The sequence below is a fragment of the Copidosoma floridanum genome, unplaced genomic scaffold (genome assembly GCF_036245765.1).
Source record: "Copidosoma floridanum isolate Cflo_tuat_1 unplaced genomic scaffold, Cflo_Japanese_pri ptg000006l, whole genome shotgun sequence".
Taxonomy (NCBI): Eukaryota; Metazoa; Arthropoda; class Insecta; order Hymenoptera; family Encyrtidae; genus Copidosoma; species Copidosoma floridanum.
This window is the reverse complement of record NW_028321883.1, coordinates 9,058,045-9,076,132: the sequence shown is the minus strand read 5'-3', so window position 1 is coordinate 9,076,132 and position 18,088 is coordinate 9,058,045. Positions and strand designations below refer to the sequence as shown.

Genomic DNA, 18,088 nt, shown 5'->3' with positions numbered 1-18,088 from the left:
AATTTCGTGCTATCAAAACTGCACTTTACATAATATCTAACACTTAAAGCTTCATGGCGTTGTATTGCTTGCTCACTATTCTGCACAGGTTTTAATTAATACTCAAAGTCTGCGTATACTATAAATGGTACACGATTTTTATTTATGTGATTTTCAAATTTTAAAATTTTATTATTATACCTCGGCAAGCTTATTTTATACTTATTCACTTCAACGCACTCTACCGTATGTGTTTTTAACATTTCATCAGTTGTAAAGTAATGAAGACAGCGGTCGCAAATATTTATTTTATATTGATGTTTTGTTAAAGAACTTCTAACCAACGTAGATAAGTCTTTAATATATACGTAGTGGTATTTTATATCATGATCAGAACTATTATCACAATCTTGGATTTCTTCTAAATATTCTTCCCTATCTTCTTTTACCTTATCTTCGTTCATTGCCTCAGCATTAAAAAAACCTTCTCTATGTTCTTCTACCTCATCTTCATCATTCATTGCCTCAGCATTAACGAAATCATCACGTTCTCCGTCAATATTTTTTGTTTCTTTGATTTTCCCTCACTATACGTATTAATATAATGATTTTGTATAAACAGCAAATTAATATGTTTATCCTTTTTTTCTGCTGTCAAGTGAAGGGGTAAAGTTTTATAAATACTTTTACTTTTCTCCAAAAAATACACATTAATAGACACATCATTCTGTTTTTCAAATTTTGTAACTTGCTTAGACTGCACTGGAAAGGTGATCCCCTCGAAACTGTCATTGTTTTCGTATTAAGTATAATTTGACTTTCGTTGTGCATTTTTATTTACTGGATATAAAGCTGACAAAATGGCCCACTTGAAACATTCCTAATCTGCGTTTTGTACATTCACGCAAGCTTTTTTTTTCTCGATAGTAGTAGGGACTTCTATGTAAAAACTACCACTCATTGCGTTGTACTTATTCACATTTACTACTAAATTTAAAATTGAGCGTAAAGTCCATCCAGAATCGCTCTCTTGAAACTCTTCTATATCTGTAGAGATAGGGTTCTGGACATTCGTTTTAAACCATTCGTGAAAGTCTGTCGTATCATAAATGGAATCAGATTTAGTATTAAAATATTGAACTTCAACAGTCTCTGTATCATTTTTTACTGTCAAAAACTCTGCTGCTAATACTGTATTAATTTTTAAAGCATTTTGCTCGTCGAGGATTTCTCGTACTTTTAAAATGAACATTTTTTCCACAGACTTAAAAAATTTTATTATATCTAAATGCCCACTATTTGCTATAACAGCCGTTTTTATGAGATTTTTAAAATCACTATTGTTACGTCCGAGCTTCTAAGTGAAGGGTGGAACTCGTAGATTCGTTCTACAAAAAAATAAATTTAATTTTTGTTCGTTAGGTACCAGCCGTCAGCCCAAAAGCCTTATTTGCTCTTACTTACAGTATGCTTTTCTTTTATATCGTTGACTCGGTGTTGTGATGTTAGGTTTTAACGAATGGTATGTGTAGAGAAGTGTTGGTACATCGTACGCCGAGCTGGCGTTGACCGATGTAATGCGGTCGTAGCGTATTTTATTCGTCTCTTTATCTTACGTCCTTGTAAGGTCTTTGTCATCCGTTATGTATTTCATTTTTCCTTGGTATATAATTTATTTATCGAAGTAGAATTTATATTTCTATCAATTAAAATTTTGATTCTTTATATGATTTAGTAATTAAAGTATTTCAATCAAGAAAATAAATGTAATGAACAACCAAGTTATGTCTTATCTGATGATTTAATAATTCAGTGATTCCAAAAATGATTAATTTTACAAATAATATAAATTATAAAGGTTCAGATTTGCGTTTACAATGTTTTAATAAGTTGTTATTTTTCTTAACTAAACTTACTTCTATGATCGTTGGTTAACCGCTGCTTGCGCGTACGCAGTCGCAAGATCTTACAAAGTTGACCGCAACGATGATCTTAATCCTGCACGAGAGTATTCGTGGCGATGAAAATAATTAGGCTGCTGCTTTTAACGTCGGAACCCAAGTCGACGGTCCTTTCTTTCTTGTTCCTCCTTGATTTACTTTTTAGGCGAGTTTACAGCGGCCTGGTTTGCTCGAGCTTTTCTCACACAGCTTAGTCACCGAACTAAGTCTTACATTTGCTTGAAATGCACGCTTTTAACACGTAGCTTAATTACCGAACTAAGTCTTACATCCGCTTAAAATGCACTCTTTTAACACGTAGCTTAATCACTGAACTAAGTCTTACATCCGCTTAAAAGACGCAACAGAACTCACTCTCCAACCTTTATAGTTACTATGGAGCACTTGATGAAAGAGAAAAGGCAATTATTGGTATGTGCAAGGAGTTTTTATACTCTTGCATTTAAAGAGGACACGTTAAGTTGGGGATCCGAACGACCAATCAGAGCTTAACCCAATTACTCTCAATTTACACAAGCATAAACGTGGTGCAACAACTATACCGCGAACAATGGTAAAAATTGCTGATCTCTCGGATTTTGCATTTGGTACAGTTGATGTTAAAACTGGGCACGACATTCGCTGTGGATCATTCTCAGTAATAAATGTTGAAACTGTTGATTACTTTTATTCTTGCGGACACTTAGTGCAAATTGATTTTGTAAGATGAGTGCTATATAAGATTATTTGGAGATTGCACGCGTAGTTAGAGTTTTGCGACGGCAGCTCTTTTCAAAGGAAGTAAGTTATATGTCACAAGATTGTAAAAGCAGCTTTACAGCTCAATGTTTAACAATCGCTGAGCATTCGCTTTTTATAAGTTTTTAACGGAGCTGTGTATTTCGAAATAATGAACATTAAGTATATGACATGAGATGTCACACTATTAAGATCTTTCCATGTCACAAAATTATAATCATCTCGATTGTCTAATTTTTCATCGAGTCCTGACCCTTGCACTTTTAGAATTTGATAAAACGCTGCTAAAAACGTTGATAAAAGACACTCAATATTCAACAACTTATTTTCCAATGGCGATGACAATTTTACAGACAGCTTATAGTCGGAAATACTTTTAAGCACTATTTTACTGTTATCAATAAAATCTTGTATCTTGGTCATATTATCACTATGCAGCAAGCATTGATATTCTATTCGCGCTATTTCACAGAAAATCACGTAATTAAATCGTGGAACTACATGCTAATTAATTATATACACATAATTTTGATTTCAATACATTATGTTTTAACTCTCCCGTACTCTTAAAATTCCCAAATCCATTTATGTTTTCAAAAAATTAACCACTAATTTATTAATTTCACACATCCTAACTGCTGTAAACTGTAGGACAAGCTCCGGAGGATATCCATGAACATATGTGACTTCGAAAGGGTTATATCCCGTCCTTTGGATAGCTAAGATGGATAAGGCTTATGCCCCTACATAGATTGTTTTGCACTTAAGGGTTCAAATCCACTTCATGGTAGATATTTTTTTTTTTTTTTTTTTATTCAATGTATCATTTTGTCTTCATTTCTTTTATTTATGTTTCGTTAAAATATATATATGTAGTCAACATTTTTTTTCGGATACATCAAAACAAATTAAATTAATATTGATACTTTGATACAAGGCAATTCTATAATTTTATAAAACTAAAATAACTTTTAAGGATTTTAACATAATTTGTGTATTTTAAGACTCCTAAGAAATTGTGAACATCCTATTTACGACAAAAAAAAGCCGAAGGCAGAAGAAAACTCATTCTTTTACTACGATTATATCAAATATGATCGTTACCAGTAAAGTTCAACTTACATCCAATTATGCGTAAATATTTAACTACGTACATATATTATATTTTTGAGCTTATATTTACATCCCTTATTAAAACCTTGTGGTTATTGCATTGACAAAATTCGTACTTCATATATATATGTACAAACATAAAAATAGATTCTTTATAGTCTTTATAAATAGTGCGTATTTTAGATTAAAGAATCTTACAGAGACTAAACGAAGCTTTTTTTATTCAACACATACTAGTTTCAACCACTTGTAACTCAGAGTATGGTTTGAAAAAAAAAATTTGTATTCTGTGTAAACAATTAATTTTTTTACCTATAACCGATTGTTATTGTAATTTTTCAGAAATAGTTACCAAAATTTTTGACAGTGCGTAAATCATATACAGTTAACAAAAATTTTTTTTCCTCTGTTTTGAAGGTGGCACTATATATATTGTTATAGATGAATAACTATACAAAATATTAAAATTTTACAATTGAAATTGCTCTTTTAACTATCGCAATTGATCAATTAATTTTACATCGTATGCAACACACAATAATTCGCATAATTTTATTCGATTGTTTGTAGTTGATAAGATAAATCATCAAAAAACACCTCTTGCCACACAACGCAAGGCAGCTAATATTTTTTTTTATAGTTATAGTAACAACCGCATTGTCGGTATCTTCAACCACGTGACATAGGTTGCTTTTATTAAAAAGTTCGCGGAACTCTAACGACGAGTAGCTTTACTTTAAAATCTTTAAAATGCCTTTTTCATAGCTCTACATAATAATTATTGATAATCATAGCTGAATTAATTTATCATAAAGAAGTGTGCACTTTAATACACTGAACAATAATAGTTTGAATACTTAACGATTTTAAGAATAAAATGGAAAACTAGAATAAATAATTGGTCGATTTTTTCAAAAAACAGTAGATTTTTGAAAGATTTTGCACTACAAATGTATATGTTGATACTATTTTGAGGGGATTGTCGTGGTACAGTCAATTTCAAAATTGAATTTTAGTGTTAGAAATGTCTTTGTTGAGATTATTCTTAACAAAACAGGTAAATAATTTAAAAATTAGGTGTATGGAACAGAAAAATGCCCAGGAAAGTAAACACAAACGTTAAAACAACAAATTAAGCTAACTTTCGCCTCGGACTGTACCACTATATAGGTATTCTAGTAACGTTGTAACTGAACTTCAAACTGTTATATTTTAAAATCAGTAAAGCTAGGCTTCCTCAATTTTAGTATACTTATTTCAACTATAATAAACCCTAACAAATTAATTTTTTAAAAGAAAATTTCAAAAGTTATGAGTATAAACGTGCATTTTCTGACAAGTCTATCTAAAAGCATGTGTATAAGTGGCCAACTTTGCGATTTTATTTCTCCAAAACGGTAAAACTAGGCTCTTTGAAATTTTAATATGTTATTTATGATACTGAAACATACCTATACAAATTTTTTCAGAAGTTTCTTAAAACAATGAAATATCACAACATCCCCGTAACTTAATCGAAGTTTTTGCTAGCAGAAATAGACTTAGACTCAGTTTTTACTAATATAGAAATTCGTAGTAAAAAAATTTTGTTAGTTCTCACAATTCCTGATTCTAAATAATTTATCACGTTAGCATAATAAAGAGTCTTCTCAGAGTAATAGGCGTAAAAGAGCCTTTTCAAACTGAATATAAGAAAGAGCCTTTAATTTTTATTTCTCCGATTTTAAGTTGGTACTACATTTATGTGTGTATGTATATAATTGATCTATAAAAATATATACATTACTACCTTAAAATAAAAGTAAACAAATTAGTTAAAAAGGCATTGATATCTTTTTGTTAAACTCCTCGTTTTGCTCTTAAGTATATAATAAATGTGTGGATTCGTACAGGGGTACGAGACCAACCGAGAGCTGGGTGAGGAGCAAATAAGAACTCAAAAATGTCGAAGAATAATCTTGAGCGATGATTCGTTGGGCTCAATCATACCAATCGACGCCAACACCTCAGTGCGAGTGTACCTCTGTATAAAAAGGCTTTTTTTTTTAGTTTAAGGGGACTTTATTCTGCCCGAAAATTTAAAAAGGCTCTTTCTTGACTTACACTCTAAAAAGACTCTTTCTTGCACTCACCCGATTGTATCATTGTTAAAAGTATTACGATGCTTTTTCTGCATTCAATATAAATGATTAAAGTTTCTTTATAATCGACAGTCTAAAAATATGTTTATTACAATCATCACCCTTAAAGGAAATTAACTTTTTTTTTTTTTTTAACAAAATACTGCGATATTATAAAAAATGTTTAGTCTCAGAATCTTGCCGAATAAATTTTATTACTTATTCATCGAACTGTTTCATTCATTATTGTTATTCTGGCTGTCTAAAAATAAATAAAAGTAGCACACCTTATTAAAGATTTGCAAACAATTTTAAAATATTTACAAAACTATTTTGTATTGTGTTCATCGAATTCATTTACTGATTAAAATTTCAACATTAAGTAAATAGCAGTAAACGGGCGGCTTTTTTTTATCGTAAATAGGATGTTCACAATTTCTTAGGAGTTTTAAAATACACAAATTATGTTAAAATCCTTAAAAGTTATTTTAGTATTATGAAATTATAGAATTGCCTTGTATCAAAGTATCAATATTAATTTAATTTGTTTTGATGTATCCGAAAAAAAATGTTGACTACATATATATATTTTAACGAAACATAAATAAAAGAAATGAAGACAAAATGATACAATGAATAAAAAAAAAAAAAAAAATATCTACCATGAAGTGGATTTGAACCATTAAGTGCAAAACAATCTATGTAGGGGCATAAGCCTTATCCATCTTAGCTATCCAAAGGACGGGATATAACCCTTTCGAAGTCACAAATGTTCATGGATATCCTCCGCAGCTTGTCCTACAGCTTACAGCAGTTAAAATGTGTGAAATTAATAAATTAGTGGTTAATTTTTTGAAAACATAAATGGATTTGGGAATTTGAAGAGTACGGAAGAGTTAAAACATAATGTATTGAAATCAAAATTATGTGTATATAATTAATTAGCATTTAGTTCCACGATTTAATTAAATAAGATTTATGGATAACATTGAAGCCAGAGCGAGAGCAAGTCAGTTAAATATATACATAGCATGTACTCAGTTGCAGAGTCCAAGGACTCTCAAAAAAGCAAAACTCGTGTCGTCGCTTCCCGAGCAGAAATGATATGAGGACATCCTTATTTCAAATCAGGGCCTGATCAGTCATCGTGATCAGGTCCTGGTCACGCTTGTAACGCTTATCTAATCAGGTACTGGTCAGCTAGCATGATTTCATCCTTAGAGCGTCTGCTATGTGTATATATATATATATATATATATATATATGTGTGTGTGTGTGTGTGTGTGTGTGTGTGTGTGTGTGTATGCATACTTATATATGTCTAGCAGAAAGCCAAGGTACTGCTCCAAAATAAGTCAAATTTTTATAAATATATGATTAAAAGCAAACTAAGATAACTATGATATAAATAAAAAAAGAATTATTAAGTTGACTACGATTCCTAAAAAATGGACAGCAAAAAAAGAAAGGCTTTGCTTACCAAATATAGAGTCCGTAAGTATAGGTTAACTCAAAAATTTGGTTCTTGTAGTGATAGCAGTGACAGTGATAATTTTGAAAATAACATCAAAACAAACAAACCAGATAATTTACTTAATGCACAAAATGCAACTATGTTTACAACCGTTAAAACATTACACGTCACCAAAAACAATTACAAAAATACGTATTTCGAAGGCAGCTATGGAAATGAAAATAAATATTTTTATCCATCTCATAAGACCCAATGTAACTTTGACGTTAATCCGGACAATTATTTAGAAAAAACCAAATCTAAAGAATGTTTGAATACTAGTGATAATTCAAACAAAAACACGTTTGAAACAGAAGAAAGTATTGGTGTGTCTGAAAGTTCTGATAGTAGTGATTCACAAATAAACTCTAATTTGCATTCTCAAATTCCAACTAGCAATTATACAAACAAATACTTATATTTATAACAAAGATAAGAAAATAAAAATCATATATTCAAATTGGATGGTTATAACTTAGATGACAAAGATTCATAGATCACGCAATGCGCATGTGCGGTCAGAATAAGTAAGGATAAAATCATGCTGTCTGACCAGTACCTGGTCAGATAAGCGTTACAAGCGTGATCAAGACCTGATCACTAAAAAGGATAGCATGATCAGGGACTGATCAGATCCCTAATTCATTTCCTGCTCGGGTTGCTTTGGCTGTGCATTCCGATATATACAGCTATATAGCCGATATTTCCACTCCTCTCCTCGTAGGCGCACATTTGGTATACCCCTTCCACGCGTCTCCAAAATGTGCGCCTATATGGACATTTCCACGCGAATCCACTCTTCTCATACCCCTACCGTGCTTCTCAAATAAAGAAAAAAATGTGCGCCTGGTTCGGCCGCTTGGCCGCGGCGGGGCGCTCGAACCACTGGAAAAAAGTGGGCACACTCCGTAGCATGGCAGTCAGCAATCTCCCTACTAATCTCTGATAATACAACCAAATAATTTTCATATGATTGTTCTTCCAGACATGATGAAAAGTAATTACATAATTTAAATTTCGTACAATTGATGCTTTACAATCTTTGAATACACTGATAAATTTTCAGTGTTTCTGGTTAATTGTTCAAAGAGAAAAATTTAACACGCATTATTATGTAAAATGTTAAGGTTATTTACATTTTTGTAAATATCTTAAAAGCTACCGAGAAATCTTAATGAAAATCATGAAGGATGTTAACGAACACAGAAGAAAAATTATGGTGTTGGTATCGGTTATTGAGCACACTTATGGATTAAATGATTAAGGATGTTGCCTTGCTTTTGTTAATAATTACAGAAATTGATGAAACTTGGAAGTATGGTAGATTAAAGTAACCTGAACTCGTTTCTGAGCATATGTTATAACACTTAAAAAAAAGAAATATGAGACAAGAAAAAAGCAGTTTAACAGTAGTTATATGGGACAGTGATTAAAAAATCCAATGAAAAATGTTAGAAATAACACAAGTAAGTAATTTTTCGATAATGAATAAAAAAATATTAGTTAAATAAGCCCTTAAGGTTTGAACCCATATTATAATACTTTCTAGCGAGATATAATGAAAATAGTAATAAAGTAATACGTTTGAGGTTAGCTGAGTTATTTTTAACTTAAGATAAAACAAATGAAATAGAGCAGAAAAGATGAACGCACTCATAAGTTAACTTTAATGCAGTGGCACTGTGTGCATTAACTTTTTAAAATGCATTTGAAGATAAAAACAAGCTTTAGATGAACGTCGATAATGAAGGTAACTGACTCAGAGATAAAGATCCAGAGCAACGTTTTTAATTCATCAGTTTTGAATGTATAAAAGATACTTTTCAAGGAGAAGAGATTGGTAGAGAAGTACAGTTACAGTTTTCTAGTAACAGTTCTTAGACAGTTTTAAGTTGGTATTCTATGGCTGAGGTACGGTCTTTAATTAAAAAAATTTTGGGCTGTCCTCATAAGGCTAATACTTCAGTTTTTTTTAAGATGGCGTTTTTCGTCTGAGGCTGATCTGTCCAACGTGCTCAGTTCGGTTGGTCTTGAGGCCACACACTCTGTGATGGAGCAGTGTTGACAAACTCCAGATGGATTGGAGTATTGTCTTGATTGTAGTAGGTGTGTTGAGCAGAGAAGCTTGGGGCGGAGTTATTGTTTGTTTCTACGTTCGCATATGGCATCCTCGTGTGAGTGGTGGTCAAGTCTTGGGCTGTTGTACGGTGGAAATATTCTGCAAAAGAAAAAGAAAGGTGGTGCCCTTCATGCGAGCATAAACTCCTTTTTTAAGGAGATTTTTAGGCATCCGCGTTGCATTTCGCGTGATGATGGGTAGCTTGGTTGGCAGCCTGTTTTGTACAGATTACTGAGGCATGGTACAGGCTACAGAAAACACAGACGAAGACTGTATTTGGGAATATCGATTGATTTGCGCTTCTGTTCGACTCTGACAGAAGTGCCCCCAAGTTTCCTTAGGTCATATATGGCGTGGGAGTTATATTCGGACGCGTTGTGCTATACGTTGACCTAGGATAAGGCTCGTTTATCCTTGGTTATGCGATAAGTACTTTTTCCTGGATCATGTCCAGGATTCCCGCTATTGTATAGTACATATTGTATGTATTGTATATCGATGATTGAGAGGAAGACAATTCCAGAGTGACGTCACCCCATTTGAGATAAGATTCCAGGGTGACATCACCCCATTTGAAATAAGATTCCAGCGTGACGTCGCCCCATTTAAAATAAGATGGAGTGACGTCATGCTGAAATTGTCTTCCTCTCAACCATCGATATATAGTATATGTTGTAACTCCAGTAACTATTACTTTGCAGTCCTCATAAAGCTGGTGGGTAGCAACTTTGACCTTTTTTTGTCAAGGTCATAGACGGTTCATCAAAAGTTTTTGACGTTCTCGGGATATATACGAGTGCTATATACGATGTATACTAAGTGGTGGACTTTACTTTGGTGATCGACGAAACTGAATCTCTACTGTTGTACTACTGTACCATCGTGAACGGAAGTGCCTATACGCCACTTTTAAGTACTGATGCGAGAGTGCCTTTTTTCAAGTTGAATGTACACCACGCACGCACTCGTACTTGTAATTATTAAAAATGGTTAATTGGGCGAATTAATATAGTTTCAATTGGTTTTTTCAGTTTTAAAAACAGCCAAAAGTCACTGGGGGTTTATGTCGGGACTGTACGTACGTTTTCTTCTTACTGCTTCATGAAAACGTTTTAAAACTTCAACCTGAAATTCTTTATTAATTGTCTGACCTGCTGGTGCATATTCGTGGTGCACAACAACTTTCCAACAAAAAAAACAATTAACACTGACTTAACATTACTTTGACTATCAACAAAAGTACGGCTTTCTTTGAAACGATTAAACCACTTTTTTATTCGTGTTTTGCTCACACACTCATTCCTCAAAAGCCTTTTGCATTATCTGAATAGTTTCAGAGCTCGTTTTTCCGAGCTAAAAGCAAAATTTAATGCATCCGAAAGGTATCAATGAGCAACCGCTGAGTTCGTAAGGCCTTACTGTTTACGTTTATGCACCACAGAGGTCACTTAAATACTACAGTGCGGAGTTGTAGAGGTAGGCCCGATATTTTCTAGATGGACCTCGTATATATGATGGTATACAATTTCTAATTTATTGCAAGAACTGTATCGCTAATTATTTGCTAGTATATATCAGTGCCCTCCGGTGAATTTGGAAATTCTAAGTGATCAGTGATCCGTTGGGGGCGAAGTGTAAGAAAATAAATAAATACAAGTAAAGTGTATTTAAATTTTCTGCGTTGATTTATTGATGCGCAACGTTTCGCTGACAATATGCGTCAGCCTCATCAGGCTACAAAATTAAAATTAAAAACACACAATGAGTGATCTGGAAGGCTCAAACACAAAAATACAATAAATTTTTTTGTAAACTGTTACCGCAGGTACGCGAGAATTCGTAAGTTTGGTTGACTTACTCGTCACCTGTCGTGCTGTCGACTGACAATAAATTACAACCACAAGCCAGCGCTTATATAGGCGGAGCCGCAAAGGTAGACGGTAAAGGGCGATGAACTCGATCGGGACATTTAAACTTTCGTAGTAAAGGAAGGTATGCTCTATTAAAGGAAAGCACATCCTCCTTTCTATTGATGTTGTGTTTATCGAGTTTTATGTAAAGCATTTCGGAAATAATTCTTTTTTTATAATTGGATTCTTTGTCAAGGATTTTAAAGTTATCCCAATCGAATTCATGGTCAAAATTGATTTGGTGTGCACAAACAACGGAATCGGAGTTTTTGCTTTTCATATGTTCACTGATGCGGACCTCCGCCGCTCGCTTTGTTTCACCCACATATGACGCAGGACAAGTATAAGTACATAGTAATCATAACAGGAGCACTACAAACACCTACCCTCTCTGCAAAATTGGCATACCATATATTGACGATAATTTTGAAAAAATTTCAACCATGTTAAAACCCTACAATATTCACACTTACCCTCTTATTAACAATAAACTGCAGCATATCGTCCGCTTAGGAAAAGATACAACGAATAAACATAAACAGACAAATGTAGTATATAAGTTTTATTGTAAAAATTGTCCTGCGTCATACGTGGGTGAAACAAAGCGAGCGGCGGAGGTCCGCATCAGTGAACATATGAAAAGTAAAAACTCCGATTCCGTTGTTTGTGCACACCAAATCAATTTTGACCATGAATTCGATTAGGATAACTTTAAAATCCTTGACAAAGAATCCAATTATAAAAAAAGAATTATTTCCGAAATGCTTTACATAAAACTCGATAAACACAACATCAATAGAAAGGAGGATGTGCTTTCCTTTAATAGAGCATACCTTCCTTTACTACGAAAGTTTAAATGTCCCGATCGAGTTCATCGCCCTTTACCGTCTACCTTTGCGGCTCCGCCTATATAAGCGCTGGCTTGTGGTTGTAATTTATTGTCAGTCGACAGCACGACAGGTGACGAGTAAGTCAACCAAACTTACGAATTCTCGCGTACCTGCGGTAACAGTTTACAAAAAAATTTATTGTATTTTTGTGTTTGAGCCTTCCAGATCACTCATTGTGTGTTTTTAATTTTAATTTTGTAGCCTGATGAGGCTGACGCATATTGTCAGCGAAACGTTGCGCATCAATAAATCAACGCAGAAAATTTAAATACACTTTACTTGTATTTATTTATTTTCTTGCACTTCGCCCCCAACGGATCACTGATCACTTATAATTTCCATGTATCGCTAATTGTTAGAATAAATTACTTTGGATACTAAAGAAAAAATCTTTAAAAAGTTGTAAAAATTTAAAACATTAATAAAAAAGGACAAAAATAGAACCGCTAAGAAATATAAATTATCATAGAATACCGAGAATATACGTAAAGCGGATAAAGCGATATACACCAGCGCCCATAGATTGTCGATTGAGTGAAACACGGGGGGTGACCAGGGCATCAAATGCTCGCAACTTACAGATATATTTAAATATCTTAAAAAAGTAAGCATTTAATGGTGATACATGAAACGTGAAACATGTAGTAAATTTAATTATTAGTAAGTGCTTTTTATCCCATGTCAATCAGTGCTGTCATTCTGTCATTACAGCCATTCAAAGTTTAATAAGCTCAAGCAAGAACAATATATATATGGTTAAGCAGACACAACGTACAGTTATATATATATATATATATATATATATATATATATATAGAGAGAGAGAGAGAGAGAGAGAGAGAGAGAGAGAGAGAGAGAGAGAGAGAGAGAGAGAGAGAGAGAGGGAGAGAGCTCAGTAGCCGCCGCTGACTTGCCCAAAAATATAGATATACAGTGACGTGATAGCTTTAACTAACACGTCACATTTCTCATAGCTAATAGCATTTAGCTTTTAATAAAAACTTCAAATCAATAGGGCTGGTGAGTTGGTAAGCTCAGCTGAAAGAATGCTATAGTGAAAAGCCTCCAGGCAATGAGATTACAGAGCATTTCGAAACAGAAGTTATACTATTTATGTATGTAAAATATAAATCGTAATACATTTGAAAAAATAAATTTTAAATTTTGTTATGTTAGCGGGCGAAGGATTGAGATTAAACTCACTTCAATAAACGTGTTATACGATGATTGGGTAGTCTAGTAAACTTTAATAGCATACTTTATTTAACTAAGTAAATTTTTGAAGCAGATTCCTAAATGTACAAAAACATTTAAAATGTAACCACTTCTAGCGGTTAAAAGACAAAACGCCTTTGTAGAAGCGTTGCAAGTTTCATAGAAATGTTCTTATTAAAGTTATTATTAGTTATTACAGCTGATAACACATTAATACTTATGTATAAATTTTAAATCGAAAATTGAGAACGATTGGTTCAGTACTTCTTAAGATTTTTGTGAATACACAAACAACTGATATCTCTTTATTTAAGGTTTTTATGATCATACAAACAAATGCTGTCTCTTTATATAATAGTAAGAAGTAAGATAAGATAAATAAAATTAAAATCGCAATACCATGCATGCGTTGTTAAAAAGGTCATAAATTTCAAAGAAATAAGTTGACACATTTTTTAGAAACTGTATTAAAAGCCTCTTTTTGTTCAGATTGTTTTCACAAATATTACAAGTTAGAATTCTTCATAACTTGTGCTAAGTAGTTTTGGAATACATTATTTATAGGAATGGTGTTTTTTTTTCTTTTTTTTTTTTTTTTTTACTCAAGAAATCCTAGGGACACATTTAGACGTGTATAACAGCGCAATGCCATGCAATTTTAAAAAGCAGTTTTTTTATGTACGTGTAAATTAATACCATAATAAATGATGTTACAAGCATTGGGTTAAAATATATCCTTTTTTGGTATTCTGAATTAAAGATAGGCCATTTTTTAGTGCAAAATTCGAAATAGGAAAGATCCATAATGAGGCTTCCTCCAGCACAATGTAAAATAGGACCATCTTTATTCTTTCCAAAAGATGAGGGTTGGTGAGAAGGACATTGTGTGTTGTAATTGCACTTGTTCATATTCTTTTTACTACCTAATGCAATTTTTTCTTAGATACTATAATCATTATTTATTTCTTGCAAATTTTCTAATAAATTTGATAGTATTCAGCCATGACAAAGAGTATTAACTAATGATTATCGTTGAAGAGTTATGGAGACTTGTGAAGTTAGCGCCCGCAAATATTAAATATTATTATTTTGCAACCATTCAGAACTTATATCATTTCTCTTTACTTGTGGATTTATCCTCCACTTTAATCATTATTTGTGGATCAATAGTTTGCGAGATATTTACAAAATAAAAAGTCAGTAATAGGCGCGGCGCTGAAATACAAAAATCTTTGTTTTAAATGATTAATTGGGTTGAAATCCAATTCTGCCTGTACGATTCGTTTCCTCCTTACTTGCAAATTACGGAGGTGCATAAGTTTATGTAACTACATATCACAATAATTTTAAATAATGAATTTAATGATTGAGTGAGAATATCTAGAAACGTGCATGTGGTGACTTGTGGTCTAGTTCCTTTTCTGCGTGGTTCGGGCGTCGAAATAATTATTTTCAAATTGAAAAATATATTTGTTTCAAATAGACACAATACAGTTAAAGCAAAATTATAAATCGTCTCCTATTTAAAAGCGGATTCCAAATAATATTAAATAATAAAGGTAACTTGTATATTAGTGTAACAGTTTACTATTGAATTGTGAGAATTCTAATAAGGTTAGGGAGCCCATTATTAAGATAATGCTTTGGCGGGTAATTTAATTTAATTTAAACTGATATTATTTCTCTTAACACAAAGATTTACTTTATAGTCTTCTGTTCATTATAGTAGCTAATATCTCTTTATGTGAGCTTACCTTACCTATTTTTATAATTTTAAGCAGTTTTGTATCCCACCCTTCTAAAGTTTGCTTATAATTAAAAATAACAACAAATTATTAAAACAAAAATATTAACACGGCCGTGTTTCAAAAAATAAATAATTCTAGCTTCTGACTTACTGTGAGTAAATCTTATGAATACATTATTGTTTTGATATTTCTTACTAGATACATCTGTACAGATACATCTTAAAAAATATTCATTTTGATTTTTTAGGTTGGTCACTGGGAGGAATATTTTCCAGCATGGGAACGAATAGTCATGATTCATGTCGGTGCTTTGGCAATGTGGATGATATCTAAAAAACTGAGAAAACGACATAATTTGAAAAATAATGTAAGAGAATCTTTTTACGATCAAATCAATGTTTGGCTTAATGGAATTAAAGCTAAAGGTGGAACGTTTATGGGTGGAGCCCATCCAGATTTGTCTGACTTAGCTGTATATGGAATGTTAACGTCTATCGAAGGTTGTAAAGCATTTAAAGATGCAATAATATTTACAAACCTAGGAACATGGTTTTATGCAACAAAAGAGAAAGTTGAATCTCATTCAGGCTGTAACTTCTATATCAATTAAATAATTTATTACAATTAATAAGTCTAAAATGAATTTCTTTATTTCTACAGTATAGTGGTTGTTCTTTCTAATATTACAACTATAATTGACTTTATAATGAGAAAGCATGGTAATTATGAATCCTGAAATATTATTTTCAGAATGTCCATCACATTTATCAGCTGGTTTTTAAAATGGGTTTGATTGTAAAAAAAAAAAAAAAAAAAACTAAAATTGTGCAACTTATTGATCTGAATGTTTTAGAATAATTTAAATTTTTTAAATCTATTGTATTGTCTATCTTTTTATCTTTAATAACGTATAGCATAAAGTGTTTTGATGTAATTAAAAAAGATTAAAAATTTTTTAATACTGCTTATACATCGAAGCTTATTAAGCCCAAAATGAAAAAGCTTTACTCAAAGGTTATCGATTTAATGTACCAATGTACTACAAATTTTTTTTAGCTTCTTTTGTAATTTTAACTGTGATCTTATCTATTTTACAAAGAATTTTTTCAGGAACTGCTGCCACCTTTATGATGGATTTTCTTCATTTCATAAAAACAAATAAGAACGATTGTAAGATCTGGTTCAATTATTTTATCAAAATTTTTTACATTAGTAGTAACTATTGTTTCAATCTTGAAAAGAATTATACCCTTTTAAATAAGAAGAACTCAATTTTGCTTGGTTGTTTTATTTTAAAAAATTATAACAAGATTTTGAGTATAGATTTCTACGTTTGGCATAGTTTGATGACAAAAACTAAAGTATTATTATTAAGAAGTAGTTTCTTAATTTTGTATACATTAATTTTTGTAAAATTCAACTTTCATTCAAATTTACCTAATTCTAAGGTTTCGTCATCAAATCATCGATTTTTTTTTATAAAAACCGAATTATTGATACGGTTATTTATGAAGACTACTTAAAGAAATATCCATCTCATCGTTAATATTCATTTTATTTGTAATATTACTTAAATTAAATGTACAATAGCAACGTAACGGTGTGAAACACTGAAAATTTTGTTTGGATTATTAACATAAAAAAATATGCAAATTATTTGGGACAATGTGGTCAGCACACCATAAGCCAGTATTTATGATTGGATCTTTTAATCAGTATTTACTGCTTGTTTATTTTTTCTTGTTCGAGGTAATATATCTTACAGGTTATGTATCTAAGTCGTTAAATAAGTAAATATAAGGTCTAAGAAAAAATCAACGATTACTTCCTGATAAAAAAAGTATTTACACATAAATTTATTAAAATAATAACGTTTCGCTGGTCATGACTTCCAAACAATACTAAAAAATCACACAAAGTATGGATACAAATATACATATGGGAAAACTTTTACATAAAGGATAATAATTACTGAAAGATTGCCGCAACAAGCGTTTTTGAGTGAAAAAACACTCGTGTTAACTAAATCATGTGTACAATTGTGGACAAACGGAAAGGTATCTGAGCTGACAATAACCTAACTTGCCTTATATTCAGTTTTTGTATTTATTCGTTTTTTTATTTGTGTACTTATCTACTGTTGGTATTAATACTTTTCTTTATGCATTCAAAATTTTTTGTTTTACATAGCATACATCGTTGTATTATCGAATTTTTTTTTGCTATAATCACATTGTTTTTTTTTTGCATATTATCTTGCCTTCTCGCTCACGCATTACTGGTTATCGATACATTATAATAACAATTCTTTATTTTTGAAATCGCTTAATTTTTATTTTTTATTTTCATTTTAAATTTCAAGCCTCAATGCTAAGTTTGTTTTATAAATTCGATACTTTTCAAAAATCGTCAGAAAAAATCGTATGACTCTTTTCATATATATGTGTATGTTCTTTAACGTAATGTCTACGTCTCTTTGTTTCTCCTACGTATTGAAAGGGACAGCTGCCATCAGAAAATTTGTATATGACCTTAGTAGTATTGAAAGTTTTTGTTTTGTCTTCATCTAACTGTATACATTTGTCCAAAAATTTCATAATGACAGACAAAAAAACATTATAGTAGGTTTTATTGTCTCGTTTGTGTATTGAGACAATTTGATAAAAAATTAAATTTACACATTATGTATTTCTGGATAAAAGAAGTCAGATTATTATCAAGCAGTGACTGACTCATAATATTCGTATTGGTATGGTGGAAGATTATATGTGTTAAAAAATGG

At 31.7% G+C, this 18,088-nt stretch overlaps 1 protein-coding gene across 1 annotated transcript in view; it reads left to right on the top strand.

Annotated features, from left to right (window-relative positions):
* Su(P) (prostaglandin E synthase Su(P)) overlaps positions 1 to 15,916 on the top strand; it is a 263,963-nt gene extending 248,047 nt beyond the window's left edge. Inside the window, exon 5 of the mRNA XM_014350910.2 lies at positions 15,554 to 15,916. Coding sequence (XP_014206396.2) covers positions 15,554 to 15,916 — 363 coding nt within the window. The remainder of the gene's footprint in view (positions 1 to 15,553) is intronic.
* Positions 15,917 to 18,088: the final 2,172 nt, after the last annotated feature.